General features: G+C 42.2%; 1 protein-coding gene across 1 annotated transcript in view; it reads left to right on the top strand.

Annotated features, from left to right (window-relative positions):
* irs1 (insulin receptor substrate 1) overlaps positions 1-7,835 on the top strand; it is a 35,481-nt gene extending 27,646 nt beyond the window's left edge. Inside the window, exon 2 of the mRNA XM_083695474.1 lies at positions 5,089-7,835. Coding sequence (XP_083551600.1) covers positions 5,089-5,093 — 5 coding nt within the window. The 3' untranslated portion in view covers positions 5,094-7,835. The remainder of the gene's footprint in view (positions 1-5,088) is intronic.
* Positions 7,836-15,321: the final 7,486 nt, after the last annotated feature.

Raw genomic sequence — 15,321 nt, 5'->3', positions numbered from 1 at the left:
GAACTGATTAGAACTCGCACTGCAGCTTCTCCAACCTCAAATCTGATTTAAAATTCAATTTTACATGGTGGCATTGAAACATCTCGGCAGTCTTGCATTTATTTTTAAAGTCACGGGATGTTTAATTGGAAAGTAAAGATTGTTGTGTTTAAAATGATGTGCAGCTTTTAAAATTTAAAACAGTTCGTTTAAAAAACGAACCAACAGACTTTTCCAAGATTCTATGACGGATATTCACAATAGTCAGTTTTTCGGTGTACATTTTGATTGGTCCGAAGACCCTGTCTAATATTACATTATTTTAAAGTTTAAGAGTGTCCTGCATCCATTATATACGTTTTTACGGAAATCAATTAATTGACTTCTGAGATAATCACATCTAAGCTCCGTCAGACCAGTAATTCACTCCGCCAGAACGGCATTGTGACGCGGGAGATTCAACATAGCCTGAGCTCGTAGCTAGTTTATCAAACTGTAAACTGAGGACTGCTATTTTCTTTTACAAATTAGCGCTACTAACGTGATTTGAGCTATACAGACTCATCAAGCTTTCGCGATGAGGGTGGGCAGAGTCCTGTGCCCCGTGTATATATGTCGTTTGACCGCATCCATGTTCCTGTAACATACCTTTAGGAGCATATATACGGTTATAGCTATCTTGGCTTAGAATATGTTTCAAGACCCCTTATATCGTTTATGACAAATATGAAAATAACCTAAATAAATTGTGGGTCAAAATAAAAAATATATATAATTACAGTTTAACCATATTTAACCTGGTCTCCTTTGAATCATGGTATATATGCAAATAAGATGGGTCGACAAACAAACAAGGCCATATTTCGCCTATGAACAATTAGCCAAATATCACCTCAGGTTTACTCTGATATACCGGTAGTTAGCTCGGCTAAGCCTGTTCCGGGCACTGCCCAACCGGAGCTTATTGATGAACAGCTGTCTTATGTTGGCGTACAACGAAGCAGCTTAGAAACCCTAGTTACCTGGAGCTATATATTGTTATCACTATAGGTATAATAGCTTAATTCAAAACTGTTATCAGTCTTTGCTGTGAATAGTTGTGCCCCACAGACTACATTGTTTTAAAGGGGCTGATTGTGACGTAGAACAATTGAGTTCTGATAGAGTGTAAACTTTCTCTCAATACAGGCGATGCCAGGACGAAAACTACCGCTAACAAGGGCCACTTAATTGCAGACTACAACAAACGGGTTTAACATATGTGTTTTTTTTTTTTTTTTTCCTAATATGCATACTCTGGCACGTGAGTGCCATAGCAAGACCAAATTCATACGAAACGAAACGGGTGCTCATTATACTTTTGTGTATACCTCTACAAGTAGCCAGTTACTATAAAAGCCAACGGTTTTAACTGAGTTTTGATCGTCTGCAAAGTAGGCTGTAATGCCACTGAATGCAATGGGCAACGGATTAATTTTCTGGTGTGACAGAAATATATTTTCGCGGATGCGGAAAATCTTTAAAAATCATGAATCGCTCCACGATTTCTAAGACCGGTAGTTCAGGCAAAGCGGCGTTGTTCTAGAATGACGACACATGACGTAAGACAATGAGAGATACCCAGAATCGGCTTCTTCAATGTCCTTTGAAAGTCTTTACGTTAAATGTACAAACTGCAGAATGTAAACATAACTGAAGACACGTAGTTTTTGGAGACAGAGGTCACTGTTATAATTGCTATCAAAAGTGAATCTGAGCGGTTGCTAACGAATGGTAAAAATGTTGTTTTCAATGCATTTGGAAATAACGTTTTGTTACAATTCAAACATTTTTTCTTACCAATATAAAAACAATTGCTCAATAGTTTTGTATCTTTTGTTATTGTATTCTTTGGTTTCAATATTTTATTTTTGGCCTTAATCACAAGCATTTGCTTGATATTATTAGCAGAAATCTGACTCCATAGAAATCTACATTCTCAAGGAACTCTCAAATAAAAACTGATACAGCCTAAAACAACTCGGTACTTCTGGCATTTACATTTTTAGCGGTAAGGACCCTGCGGTATTATATCTGGTCAGCCATCTTGAGGTGGAAAACTCTGCTTTGAGTCTGAGCATTTGGGAGTTTACTGCATCAGAGATGAGAGGGGCCGAGTGGGGAGAAATGTGTGTGTGTGTGTGTCTCAACTTGCTGAAGTAGGCAAAACATCTGGGTTGTGTGGGAGTGGGAAGTTTTTCCTTTGCTGAAAGGAATGGTATTTGGCTCACAGATCTCTGCCACATCAGACAAACTGTGATACAAATGTTTTGTTTTCTCAAGCCCCAGAGAAGGTGCCCAATCTGAAAATCTCAGTTCCTCTCTTCGAATCTAGTCTGTTTCACATCTTGTGTTTTTAATAAGTAGGCTAGCTGCCAAAGGGAGAAATGGGATATTGTTTTGCAGTTTAGTGAATCATTTAGTCTATTTGTTATGAAAATGTAATCAGGCTATATCATTGAGTTAGATGGTGCATCTTTGCGATGGTGAAGTGTATAAGATATTAGCTAACTTCAGTCATGTTTTTTCATTGGCTTCCTACATACTTTGTCTCAATGTTCAAAGAGAGGGAGAGAGACTGAGAAAATGTTGTTTAGTGCACATCTGTTATTAGCATGTGTTGGTGTATGCCTACACTTGTATGAGCGCATGCTTGTGAGGGAGCGAGGGGGCAGACATTTGGTCAGGGGGAGCTGAGTGCTGAATGTTCTGTCTCTGAACATGACCTGTGCTCTGACGTAGGTTGGAGAGAATGTCAACGCACTTTGTGGTCACTCGTATGTGTGTGATAGTAATGCTATCCCCTCACTGGGGATGTGCAGGCTAAAAGTGTCTAAGCCATGGCACTGCCTCCCACTCTCGTGTGGCGTTCATTGAGCTGCGTGGAGATTGAGTAACACCCCTCACTCACTCCCTTATAAGGAACTTCTGACTGTAGTGCTGTGTGTGTGTGTGTGTGTGTGTGTGTGTGTGTGTGGAGAGAGAAAGATCTCATTTTTAATTCTACATGTTCCCTTGCAGTTCTGCAAACATAAAATGGAGAAGAGCATGTACCCATGGGTGGGAGATGCCAGTGAAGCACTTGTCTTCAAATTATGGCATAGAAATGTTCATGTAGTAGGTGTTATTTACTTAGCAGGCGTGTTATTGATGTGATGGGTGAAGATGCAGCAGGCAGAGGAAGCAGCAGCTGCTTAGGAAAATATTTATTAGTGATGAATGAAATAGCCCAAAGGGACCACCACATACTCCAGTCTGGAAAAATACCAACACTGATAGGAGGAATTCTACCAGGACTCTTCTGACTGAAACGCTTGGCAGCCTTTGAATGGCTTCTTCAATTCTGAGCTATGTGTTTACATAGACTGGTGGCTTATAATTTTATACTCTGCAATTTACTATAACATTTTGGTTTTCTAAGTAAAGAGAAGCAAGACCTAAAAATGTAATATCTATAAAAAATGTGAATGTGGGATGTGCTCTTAGAGCTGCTGGCCTTCCATGTCCCTGTGTTGCATCAGTCTATGTCTGTTTAATTCTGCCAGTAAATATTGCTGGAGTATTTTTAACCAGGGTTTATGATAGTGGAATTTTCCTGGGATGGTTTGGTTTATTGTATTACACTGAGGACAATTCTCATGCTCTTCCATTATGTGATCCATGATGCTCCCCAGCTCTGTGCCTAGACCCATCTCCTTCCAGCTCTGTGTGAAGGCCCACAGGTTTTAGTCACAACATTCATAATTGTTTATTGAGACATGCTGGTCAGTACAGTCCCTGCTTTGTGTTTGCAGTAAGATTTCATGGCCGGCTGAAACTGTAATGTGTTTTAGATTTAGACCACATCATGTTTTGTTCGAGAAATGTATGGATTTATTCTTAGAGATCCAGTCACAGTGTCAGTATGTGTAGGTAGATAACTATAGTTTGTTTTAGTCATGACAGTCACAACACAATCTCACACCCTCTCATTCTCCTCGCATGCACCTGACCTGGATTCCAGGAAAGCAGCTGTCAGAAAAATGTCCAGTGACAGAGGAGAGAGAACAGTGTGTGCCAGCCCCGGAGCACAGAGAGGGGATGGGGAGGGGGCAGCTCTATGGCAGGGGGACTGCAGAGGTAGAGAGAACCTAGCAGCACAGAGAGGGGATGGGGAGGGGGCAGCTCTATGGCAGGGGGACTGCGGAGGTAGAGAGAACCTAGCAGCACAGAGAGGGGATGGGGAGGGGGCAGCTCTATGGCAGGGGGACTGCGGAGGTAGAGAGAACCTAGCAGCACAGAGAGGGGATGGGGAGGGGGCAGCTCTATGGCAGGGGGACTGCGGAGGTAGAGAGAACCTAGCAGCACAGAGCTCTGCGTGCGCACACATGATCTGTGAATTCTACTAATGATCATAATCTTTGTGTCTAAATGATCCAATTATGGTTGTGATGAAGGAGAGGTGATGTGTGTTAGAGAGAGAACCCATCTCTGTGTATTTCAGTGAGTGATGAGATGAAAGGGACTGCTGATGCTGGATGTACAGTACCCCAGACAGCAACATCATTGCATAACAAAAACACAACAAAAGCCTGAAGTCGCGCCTCATCCTCCCTGACTGGATTAGATTTGCTAAAGGACATGGTTAACAGGACATTCCAATGGCCGAGCTACACACACACACACACACACACACACACACACACCGTCCTCTACCCTAACCCAGAGTTTTGTGAGTGGGAGGCAGTGGGTTGCCTTCATTGTATGACCTCCCTCCCCAATACTCTTGTGTGTGCTGCTAGTTGCCAGGGCAACACTGATGCTGATTTGTCTGGCTGTGTTCCTCTGAGACCCAGACACCCAGAGGAGGGGAGAAAGAGACTGTCTGGTCTGGCTGCTCTGTGTTCCTATAAAGCCCATGATTCATTTCTGGAGAGACTCATTCCCAGACAGCAGAGCTCAGCCCTGTGTCCCCCTGGGGCTCAGTGTCTCTCCCTCTCCTTTTCTCTCTCTCCTAAACATGGCACTGTTTATGTGTTTTTGCAAGTTTATTCTGTTGGCTAAACTTATTTTTTTTAATTGTTTTAATAGAATGAACTTCAGGACACTCCAGCATGGAACAGAACTCACAAAAAGGATCTAACAGCTTCTCAACCAGACCTCACTGATCTACCGAACTGGATATTACAATCCAGACCTCACCAATCAGGTATAACAAACTGGACCTCATAACCCGGATTTTACAAACTGGACATCATTACATGCAGCAGTAATGCTGTAACTCAACTCCTCTCTGCAGTACAACTCACCAGTACTTCGCCACTGCGCTTCAGTTCTTCATGCAATGAAGCAGCAATACCTGGGAGGCCATGCCCCCCGGCCTCACCTCAGGACCCTGTGGACAGACATACGCATGCACACACACACACACACACACACACACACTTGCTGCCAAACAGACTGCACTGTGAAACTTCCGCTCAAAGATCTGCCAGACTCCATACCCCCTGCATATTTACATTTTTATTTACTTATTGGCTTAGTTAATTTTGTTTCTTTTTATTGTTAGGAATATTAACATTTAAATCAGGCTTCCATGGCAGTGTGTATTCAGGTCCATCAGACTTACCCCCAGAACAGAACTTTGATCATGATACAGTGTTGTACGAGGCCTCGTTGTGGATGCTTGTGTTTACACAGGTCAAGCCCATTTAATTTCTTACTTGGGTTAGATGCTACAGTACTGAGTGGTGCCATGATGCTTTACTCTGTCATAGGTTATGAATTGGTCTCCTCTAAGAAATGTGGTACATGATTTAGACCCAAACTATAAACTGTGTGGCACAAGTATAGTAAGTAATAATGGCCTAGCTGAGCTCTTGGTACTAATGACATTGTGTAACCCACTGCCTTTATCATGTCTGCCCAAATATACACTCACTGTACACTTTATTAGGAACACCTGTACACCTTCTCATGGTGGAAGTGGTGTAACGGTGATGGGAATGTTTTCTTGCCATACTTTGGGCCCATTAATACCAATCAATCATCGCTTGAATGCCACAGCCTATTTGAGTATTGTTCCTGAGCATGTGCATCCCTTCATGGCCACAATTTACCCAACTTCTAATGGCTACGTCCAGCATGATAATGCACCATGTTGCAAAGCAAAAGTTGTCTCAAACTGGTTTCATGAACATGACAATGAGTTCAGTGTTTTTCAGTGGCCTTTCCAGTCACCGGATCTGAATCCAATATAACACCTTTGGGATGTGGTAGAACGGGAGATGCTTGAAAGTGCACCTGAAAAATCTGCAGGAATTGCGTGATGCAATCATGTCACATCATGGACCAGAATCTCAAAGGAATGTTTCCAACATCTTTTGGAATCAATGCCACGAAGAATTGAGTCTGTTTTGAGAGCAAAGGGAGGCCCTACCCAGTATTAGTATAGTGTTCATAATAAAGAGCAAAGGGAGGCCCTACCCAGTATTAGTATAGTGTTCATAATAAAGTGCTCGGTGAGTGTATGTTTAACTGAATGGCTGCCATTACATTTAATTTCAGGGCTACTCTGTGTGTGTTGCTGTGGGTTTAACATTTTATATTTATCGAATGCAATGTTTCAGACTGCTCTTTGTGATTCCTGCTCAGAAGTCAGTTATTGGGACAGCATCATTGTTATTGGGGGTAGATGGTTGGGTCATATCAATATCTTAGGGCTACTTTTAGCGAAAAGGCTCTTCTTTAGAGCTACTGCTGTAAAGTTTTGAAGCCAGCAAAGTTGCTTGTGACTTTTTATTTTTGAAACAAAAAAAATAAAAAAAGGTCTGTGACATACAGATACATACAGCAACACAAAAAATATACTAAATATGGTCACAAATTTCCTGTCATATTTGCTGCTGAAAAGGAACAATCTGTAAATTATTGAATATATAAATGTCATTAATGTTTGTTTAAGAGTTAAGATATTTAACATGGTTTATATGGGTTCTTTTGCTTTTAGAACTGAAATGGGTGGCACTTCTTTTGGAAATATGCCCAATGTTTTTATGTTTGTTATAAATGGGGACTTTGCCTCATAAGTGTACCCTGCTCATCCTGTCTACTTAAAACATGTTTTGCCCTTTTGTTGAATGTTTTGAGTGTTGCAACAAGTGCATTTTAGGTAATATCCATGTTGAACAAGATACCCCTAGCCCCAAACACATAAAGACAAACCACCACCATCTCAGTTGGGCTGTCCCTGAGAATGTTGTTTCCTTCTGTTTCTCCGTAATTCTATGGGCTGCAGTTTTTTTTCTGTACCTGTACCCTTTCTGTGGTTCTTAGTTTCCATGTTGCTGTGGACACACATCTCCACCTGAATGCTACTTAGATGGCCATATTCACAAGGGTGCAGTGCAGAAACATTATAACATCTACTCAACATAATGGAGGATAGCGTCCTGTACTTCACATTTCTGTCTGGAATGTGAATGCCAACCAAGACAAGATGGACCTCAAACTTCTCTACCAACCCTGTCGTTCACTGTAAATAATGTATTGTAAGACGAACAAATGATAGAAATATTAAATGGATGGAGTTGTATGGATGTGTGAATGAAACGTCTATGTGAATGATAAAAATGTATGTGTGACTTTTATCATATACTGTATGAACTATTCACTGAACAAATGATGAATAAATAAACTAATGAATGAATGTACAAATTAGTGAAATAATGAATAGATGCAGAAAAGAATGACACGGGTGGCAAGAGCCTCCCTACCCCCACCCACCTGTTTAGGAAAAGAAATCCATGGTTATTGGACTTTTTGGAAACTATTCTGTAATAAAGTAGAGATGTTTATATTTTTTTCCTAGTATTGTGTCTTACTTCTTTTGATGGTGTGGTCTAGATTTGGAGGGGGAGGTGAAATAGGGACAGGGAAAATAGTGTTGTAATGTGTGGTATCCTGGGCTGAACCAGTTGAGCACCTTAAGGGAGCCTCTGATAGAGCTGTGTTCTGGGGACAAAATCCTAATATCTCATATGATAGCTGGATGAACCAGCTGGAGTCCTCAGACCACAAAGTGCTAAAGTTTGTACTCTGAAGAATATGTACTAACACCACTGATCTACAGTAGCTTCGGAAAGTATTTGGACCCCTTCAACTTTTCCACATTTTGTCGTGTTATAGACACAATTTAAATCAATTGCCATCAATCCACACACAATACCCCATAATGACAAGGTAATAACACGTTTTTAGAATTGAAATACAGAAATACCTAATTTACATGTATTCACACTCTTTGCTATGACACTCAAATGCAAAAATGTAATCAACAAGTCACTCAATAAGTTGAATTGAGTCCCTTTTAATGCAAAGATAATAGTTTGTGTGATTTTGGAATTAATATCTTTGTTTCTATAGGGTCTCTGATTTACATAGGAATTGGTGGATCAGGTTGTCATTACAAACTGAGCAAATGGAGAGTAACAAAACTGCTCAGGAATACTACCTTGAGGCATGGGGAGACTTACAAAGTTGAATGGCTGAGAGGAAATAGCACAGTCAATGGGACAACATCATCTCAGTCACTCTACATAATTGGTCTATAACCAAGTGGCCAAAAATAATCCCTTAATGGAAAATAGTCTATCTCACATCCATAATTGTGTTTGCAACAATTGATCAATTGATACAGCGAAGAAAGTGGCTGGAAATATGTTTATTTGGTTTTACTGCAAAGCATTAAGTGCAAATCCAGCACCTGCTATGCAGCTTCTGCACCATCCCTTATGTGAAGAATAGAGGGAGCTGTGTCATGTTATGGGTATGTTTGTCACCGGTAGGGACTCAGGAGTTTGTCAGGATCAAGAGAAAATTATTAAATTTGCTGAGTTGGTAGTAAGAGCCTAATCCACACAGTGTGTAATTGATTTGTATGCAAACCAGAGACCCTATAAAAACAAAAAATATTAATTCCGAAATCACATTAACTATTATCCTTGCACTAAGATGGACTCAATTCAACTTGTTGAGTGACTTGTTAAAAGACATTTTTGCATTTGAGCTCATTTTAAGAGTGTCATAGCAAAGGGTCTTAATACTTATGTAAATGAGGTATTTCTGTATTTCAATTTGAGTACATTTGCAAAAATTAATCAAAAGAAATAAATTCAATACATTTTAAATTGAGTCTAGAACAACAACAAAACTTGGAAAAAGTGAAGGGGTCAGAATACTTTCCGAAGACACTGTACATCATTGAATTACAACACAGGTATACCACAGTGACTACTGCATCTCCCACAACACCACACACCTCGGTGTCTACCCAGTACCCAGATCAGCTAACGTATCGAACATTAAGAGCGCATTAGGAAAGAGGGGACTATAGTCTGATGGGAATGCACAGCAGATGTGTCCTTATCTGACTTGGGGCTGAGTGGAGCAGACTGCTGTAGAGTAGACAAGGATTTATTAGGGTATGCTGTCAACTGCTTAGTGTGGAGATGCTATCACACACACACACACACACACACACACACACACACACACACACACCCGCTTACGTGCTGTATGAATGAGGAGCGCAGATTAACAGAGCAGTTAGACCGCAACCATGACCTTACATAAACACTCTGGTATATGAAACACTTGGATATAGCTGGGGTCTAGTTTGATGCAGGCTTTGTCAACCCCTGACGAGGGTTGATGTGGTTTTGAGGGAGCTCTGAAGTTCCTTTGGTGCTGTATTGACCTGATCTATGAAGAGGTTCCAATGCCTATATTTAGCCATTGACAGAGCAAAGGCTGTTCTTGATAATATAAAGCTTGTTGTGGTACAACAGTCCAAAAATACCAGCAGTCATGAGGCAGCCATCAGAAAGAGGAGCAGGAATATTGGCCCCAATTCACTTTGGTTGAGAGTGACTCAGATTAGCTCAGGACATTCTTGAGCTTGGAAGTCTTCAGACGAATCAGTAAACAGTAGATTAGACCGCACTGTACTGGAAAAAGCAGAGGTACTGTAGTGAAAGGTGAAACGGCAGTGGAAGGGGAGTAGACAACATGAGGCATGTGGAGGGAAGTGATGTCAGTTACCTGGCAGCATATGATGGGTAAGACCACCTGTGGGAAAATGAAGGAGGAAGAGACAAACACAGCCCGTCCAGTGTTTATACTACACAGAAGATCTCTCTTGTATAAAGACATTCACACTTACTGTACACACACAGGCCATATTGTCCTGTATACACAAACATCAATGTCAGTGTTTGAAAGCTGCTATTCACTAAGTTTAGTTTATCAAGCAGATGGTTATAATAAACATACATAACTTTGAAACATTTTCTCTTAAATTCAGCAATAAAATTCCTCAACTTTCTTTGCTCTATTTGTTTCAGAATTCCTCTCCAATCTGAGTGTTAGTAACTCGGGACAAGACTGTCAGTTCAGTACAGTCCTTGAGATAAAGGAGAGGAGGGTGAAGGGGAAGTCTCTGTCTGCATTGTGTGTGTGTGTGTGTGTGTATTATGTTTATTGGTTGCATGAGGTCATCCCCACAGCTGTGACTGATGGATTTTCCTCCCTGGGAAGAGATGAAAAGAGAGTGAAGTAGTAAGAATGAGACACAGGGAACAGACTGAATGAGGCACAAAAAGGCACTGAAACCCAATGACCTACAATAAGAGTCAGTTACAGTGAGACAGAGAGAGCTGTCATCATGAGTTACTGTGAGTTGCAGTGGTACTGTACACTGAGATGTAGTGAAAATGTGAGTTGGTTAAAATGGTTTGTTTGTGGAGTCATTGATGTACCCCAGTGAATGTCCGCCTGTCCACAGACATAAAAGCACAAAAAAGATAAGCATATTCTATAAATGTAGATTAGGAATGCTAGGAAATGTGAACAGTGCAGTATCTAACCAATGGGCATGGTAAATGCTTTAGACAATCTGGATTATGCTCATTCAGGCTCAACTGAGAAGTCGTTGATATTGTCTATTACCAGTCAGGCCTGATTCAGCATTGAGAAACACAGCTACAGCTACAACAAACAAATGAATCAATCAATTAAATACTTTAATTAATTAATCAATTAACAATTTAATTAATACATGATAGAGCATCGATTAGTGAATGAATGAGTAGGGTTGGATTTGACATGTAGTTTTTTCACAATGAGAGAAGCAAAAGCTCAAGGGCACTACCCTAGAAGCAAATCAGAAGCTATTGTCATGGAAGAACCTCCTCTTTCCTCCCCCAGATCAGCCCTGCGTGATGTGGTGGAGTCTCGTGCCGGAGGGGAAGCCTGCGGAGTGTGTTTGCTTTGGCAGCGCCACGGTCGGCAGAGTGGTGCCAGTATGGATACTTCCTGCCGCCACTCTGAACCACATTCAGGAAATCCATCAAGCTCAATGAGCCCCTTCCTGCTTCTCCCCATAACAACCCTCCCCACCCCCACCCAGCTCTCAGATTCACTGCCTCATCCTTGTCACTATGGGGTAATGTTTAGATGCTGGATAGCAGGGAAGGATCTAGCCAGGTCAATCCTCTGTGGCTCTGTACAACTGAGGACTCCTCCAATGCCTCATTAATTATTTTTATTTATTTTTCCAGTGAAGTGATTCCTTCATCTTTCTTACTTTGTTCAGAGAGGGAAAACACAATTCTCTCTTTACACAGTCTTTATCTCACTCTCTTCCTTTTTTCTCTTCTCTATCTTCTCTCCTCTGCTCTCTCCTCCATCTTTGTCAATACAGTGCTTGTACCTGGCTCGGAATTGAGAGGATACTAACAAAAGTTACTATGTGCAAAAGTACAATTTATTATACTGTCTCTCGCCTCCTCTCAGTCACACTTAAATGCATGCACAGACATGCATGCAACCTCACCTCACATTTCAGTGGTTTGTATTTATTCCTGTTTTCCCAGAGCATAACACTAGGCTACACACATGATCTAGATTTTGTGTCATCTAAGAAACCTGACTGGCTTTCTCAAAGCTGCTTAGCTTATCAGATTTTACGCATTGCTTTTTACACACATACACACAATAATGTTATTACCTTTTAAAGGGGTCTGAAATGTGACACTCAGGGCTAATATTAGCCCAGCCCCTGTCAAGCCTCCTTCTTCAGCTGCAATATGTCAGTGGGTGCTGGAGATTGGAATGGATGAGTCTGAGAGTGACTGGAAGTATGTGTGTGCGTATACAAACGCGCAAGTAGCTATGTATGTAAGTATGTTATGAATGTATATGTGCATGGTACAGGTCATGGTCGTAAGTATGTTGCTACGCATGAACTGTATGCCTAATGTCACTGACCTGATCCCAATGAGGTCATTCTTTTGTTAAGGGTGACATAGCTGATCTGGGAACCATTTATCCAGAGTCCTTCTGCCCTTACTGGGGAAGGACAGTGTGTGTGTGTGTGTGTGTGTGTGCGTGCGTGCGTGCGTGCGTGCGTGCGTGCGTGCGTGCGTGCGTGCGTGCGTGCGTGCGTGCGTGCGTGTGTGTGTGTGTGAGAGAGATAGTAATAGAGAGTACCAAGGTTGTGCAGTATCAACATACAGTACTGTTAACTACAGTAAGTAGATAGAGATTGTAGTGCACAGTCTGACCTGTACATGTGCATACTTTTCATTATAGATTGCCACTGTTTCTCATTCACCCCATAGCTCTGCTGTGTGTGGGGAAGGTCGGACATTTCTGCTCCCACGACACACAGCATGTAGGCCCATGATACAGTAGTCCCCTTGCTCTCTGTCAGGGATCAGGACAAAGAAATCCCTCCTCAATACAGCTCTCCATCCAATCACACTGTCTGTTTGACAGTAACAAAGAGGAGCACGCTCCCAATGGGCTGGCCTTTGATCATGAGATCACCAACAACTCCAGACAAAGATGGGAGAGCAGGAATAGAGAACAGAGTATTCACTCAACAATACTCACCAATACTCATACTAGTCACATAGACAAAAGACAACTGAGTTGATGGGGTGATTTGTCAATGTCAGTAAGAGAAGGGGCATATAAAAAGACATATAGAGTATTTTGAAGATGATTGTAATGTGTATGGTTCTCCAGAAGGCTTCTCCCATTTGATACTCTAGTCTCTGATGAGTTATTGTGATACTGGGATGGTATGGTGGTTTAGGCCTGAGAACTCCTGCGTGTTCCTAGGACACATACAGTAAGTCAATGTTTAAAAGGTAGCCCACTGCCATCGCAACAGTGGGCTACCTCAATGCCGCTGCTGTGGCAGACACCAGTTGTGAGGACGTGTGAAGTGCTGCCGAAAGCCACCACAAGGTGATAACAAGAGCTGTGAAGGATGTTTGAAAAGACCCATCCTTCAGTATATAAAGAACCAGTTTCAGACGACTGCTGCTTTGTGACATTCACTATTGCTGTCGCAGTAACCCCACCCTACCATCGCTCAAACATGAACCTTTTAAACACTGACCGATAGCTCTAGACTTATGGTGAAACTTGTGTCAGTAGCTCATATGCTATGTAGTGTCTGCTTTATCATGTCCATAACCGTGTGATATGTGTATATAAGGGAATAAATATTTAGTTCTTAGTAGACAATATTGAAACAGTGCATTACATTTACATTTATGGCATTTAGCAGACGCCTTTATCCAAAGCGACTTACAACAAATACATTTGTTTAAGTAAGTGAATCATCTATCATAAGATAAAGTAATCAATGCTCAGACCAGGCGCCACAGGCAGTCACAATGCTAGAAGAAGGATTTTTTTTTTTTTATTAACAGGAAAGAAACTTGTACAGGGGGGTAGTGGGGGTGAAGAGGTCTTTAGGAGGGACCGTTAAGATGTAGCCTGAAGAGATGGGTCTTCAATCTATGGCAGAAGATTGGTAGTGACTCCGCAGTCATGACAGCAGTAGGAAGCTCGTTCCACCAGCAGGACGCCAGGAGAGTGAAAAGCCGTGACGGGCGGCCAGCCGAGGTGGAAGAGCGGAGTGATAGGGCAGGGGTTTGGGGGCTGACCATTGCAAGTAGGGAGGGGCTGTTCCCTTTGCTGCCCGGTAGGCGAGCACCAGGGTCTTGAATTTGATGCGAGCTGCTACCGGGAGCCAGTGAAGGGTGCGAAGGAGGGGAGTGACATGGGAGAATTTGGGGAGATTGAACACCAGCAGCATTCTGGATGAGCTGCAGAGGCCTGATGGTGGAGGTAGGGAGACCGGCCAAGAGTGCGTTGCAGTAGTGCGTTGCAGTAGTCAAGGTGAGAGATCACAAGTATTTGGACCAAAGGTTGTGCTGCTTCTTTGGTGAGGAATGGACATATCCTTCTGATGTTATAGAGGAAGAATCTACAGGAGTGTGCTGTCGTTGTGATGTGCAGAGCCAATGGAGTGATAATGTTTAGTTAATTATGTCACAGCAGTCTGAGTCCCGGGGACATTTGGGGAAGCTGTCCCCAGAGAGTTGTGTAGTCATGGGAATTACTACCAAAGAGTTTTATAACCTCTGACATTTCCAGTGAACAGGATGATCTATGGATATGTATTATCTCTGCACTTTGTTTTGTTCATGTCAGGAAAGAGAGAGAGAGAGAGAGAGAGAGAGAGAGAGAGAGAGAGAGAGAGAGAGAGAAGGAGCGAGAGTGAGCGAGAGAAAGAGAGAGAGAGAGAGAGAATGAGAGAAAAATAATGACATGGGAGGTTTCTTACGCCAGTGCCCCTCCATAGAGGGTGTGGGTGAGATTGTGACACTGCATTATGGAATGCTGCCTGTACTCTGATCAGAGAACTCACAACTGCACTCAACCCCAAACACCTCAGTGTGAAGTAAAGAGACAGAGTACCTACCCCTCTCTGTTCTCCGTAAACCTGTTAACCTTGCCTTACACAAACATTTCGCTGACTTCCAGAATGGAGCCTTTTATAAAACTTCTGGAAACCTACTACAATTAATCCCCCTACTCAGGGACAGACTGGGACAACAAAATCAAAAATCGACAGGCACATATACCAGCCCCGCAGCCCACAGATCAACCGGCACATCCACTGGCCCCCAGCCGTCAGATCGACCGGCCCACCGGGAATACTCCCGGTGCTCCAGTTGGCCAGTCCTCCTACCCAATACCAAATTGTTATCATTACCAATGATAAGTGCTTCTACTTAACCACTTTTCAAATGCTTGCTTTTTGATATTTTTCTAAATCACACACTGTTACTAGAATTTGTGAGTGTGTGTGTGTGTGTGTGTGTGTGTGTGTGTGTGTGTGTGTGTGTGTGTGTGTGTGTGTGTGAGTGTGTGTGTGTGTGTGTGTGTGTGTGTGTGTGTGTG

The sequence above is a fragment of the Argentina silus genome, assembly GCF_951799395.1.
Source record: "Argentina silus genome assembly, chromosome: X".
Classification (NCBI taxonomy): Eukaryota; Metazoa; Chordata; class Actinopteri; order Argentiniformes; family Argentinidae; genus Argentina; species Argentina silus.
This window is presented reverse-complemented; position numbering and strand designations above follow the sequence as displayed.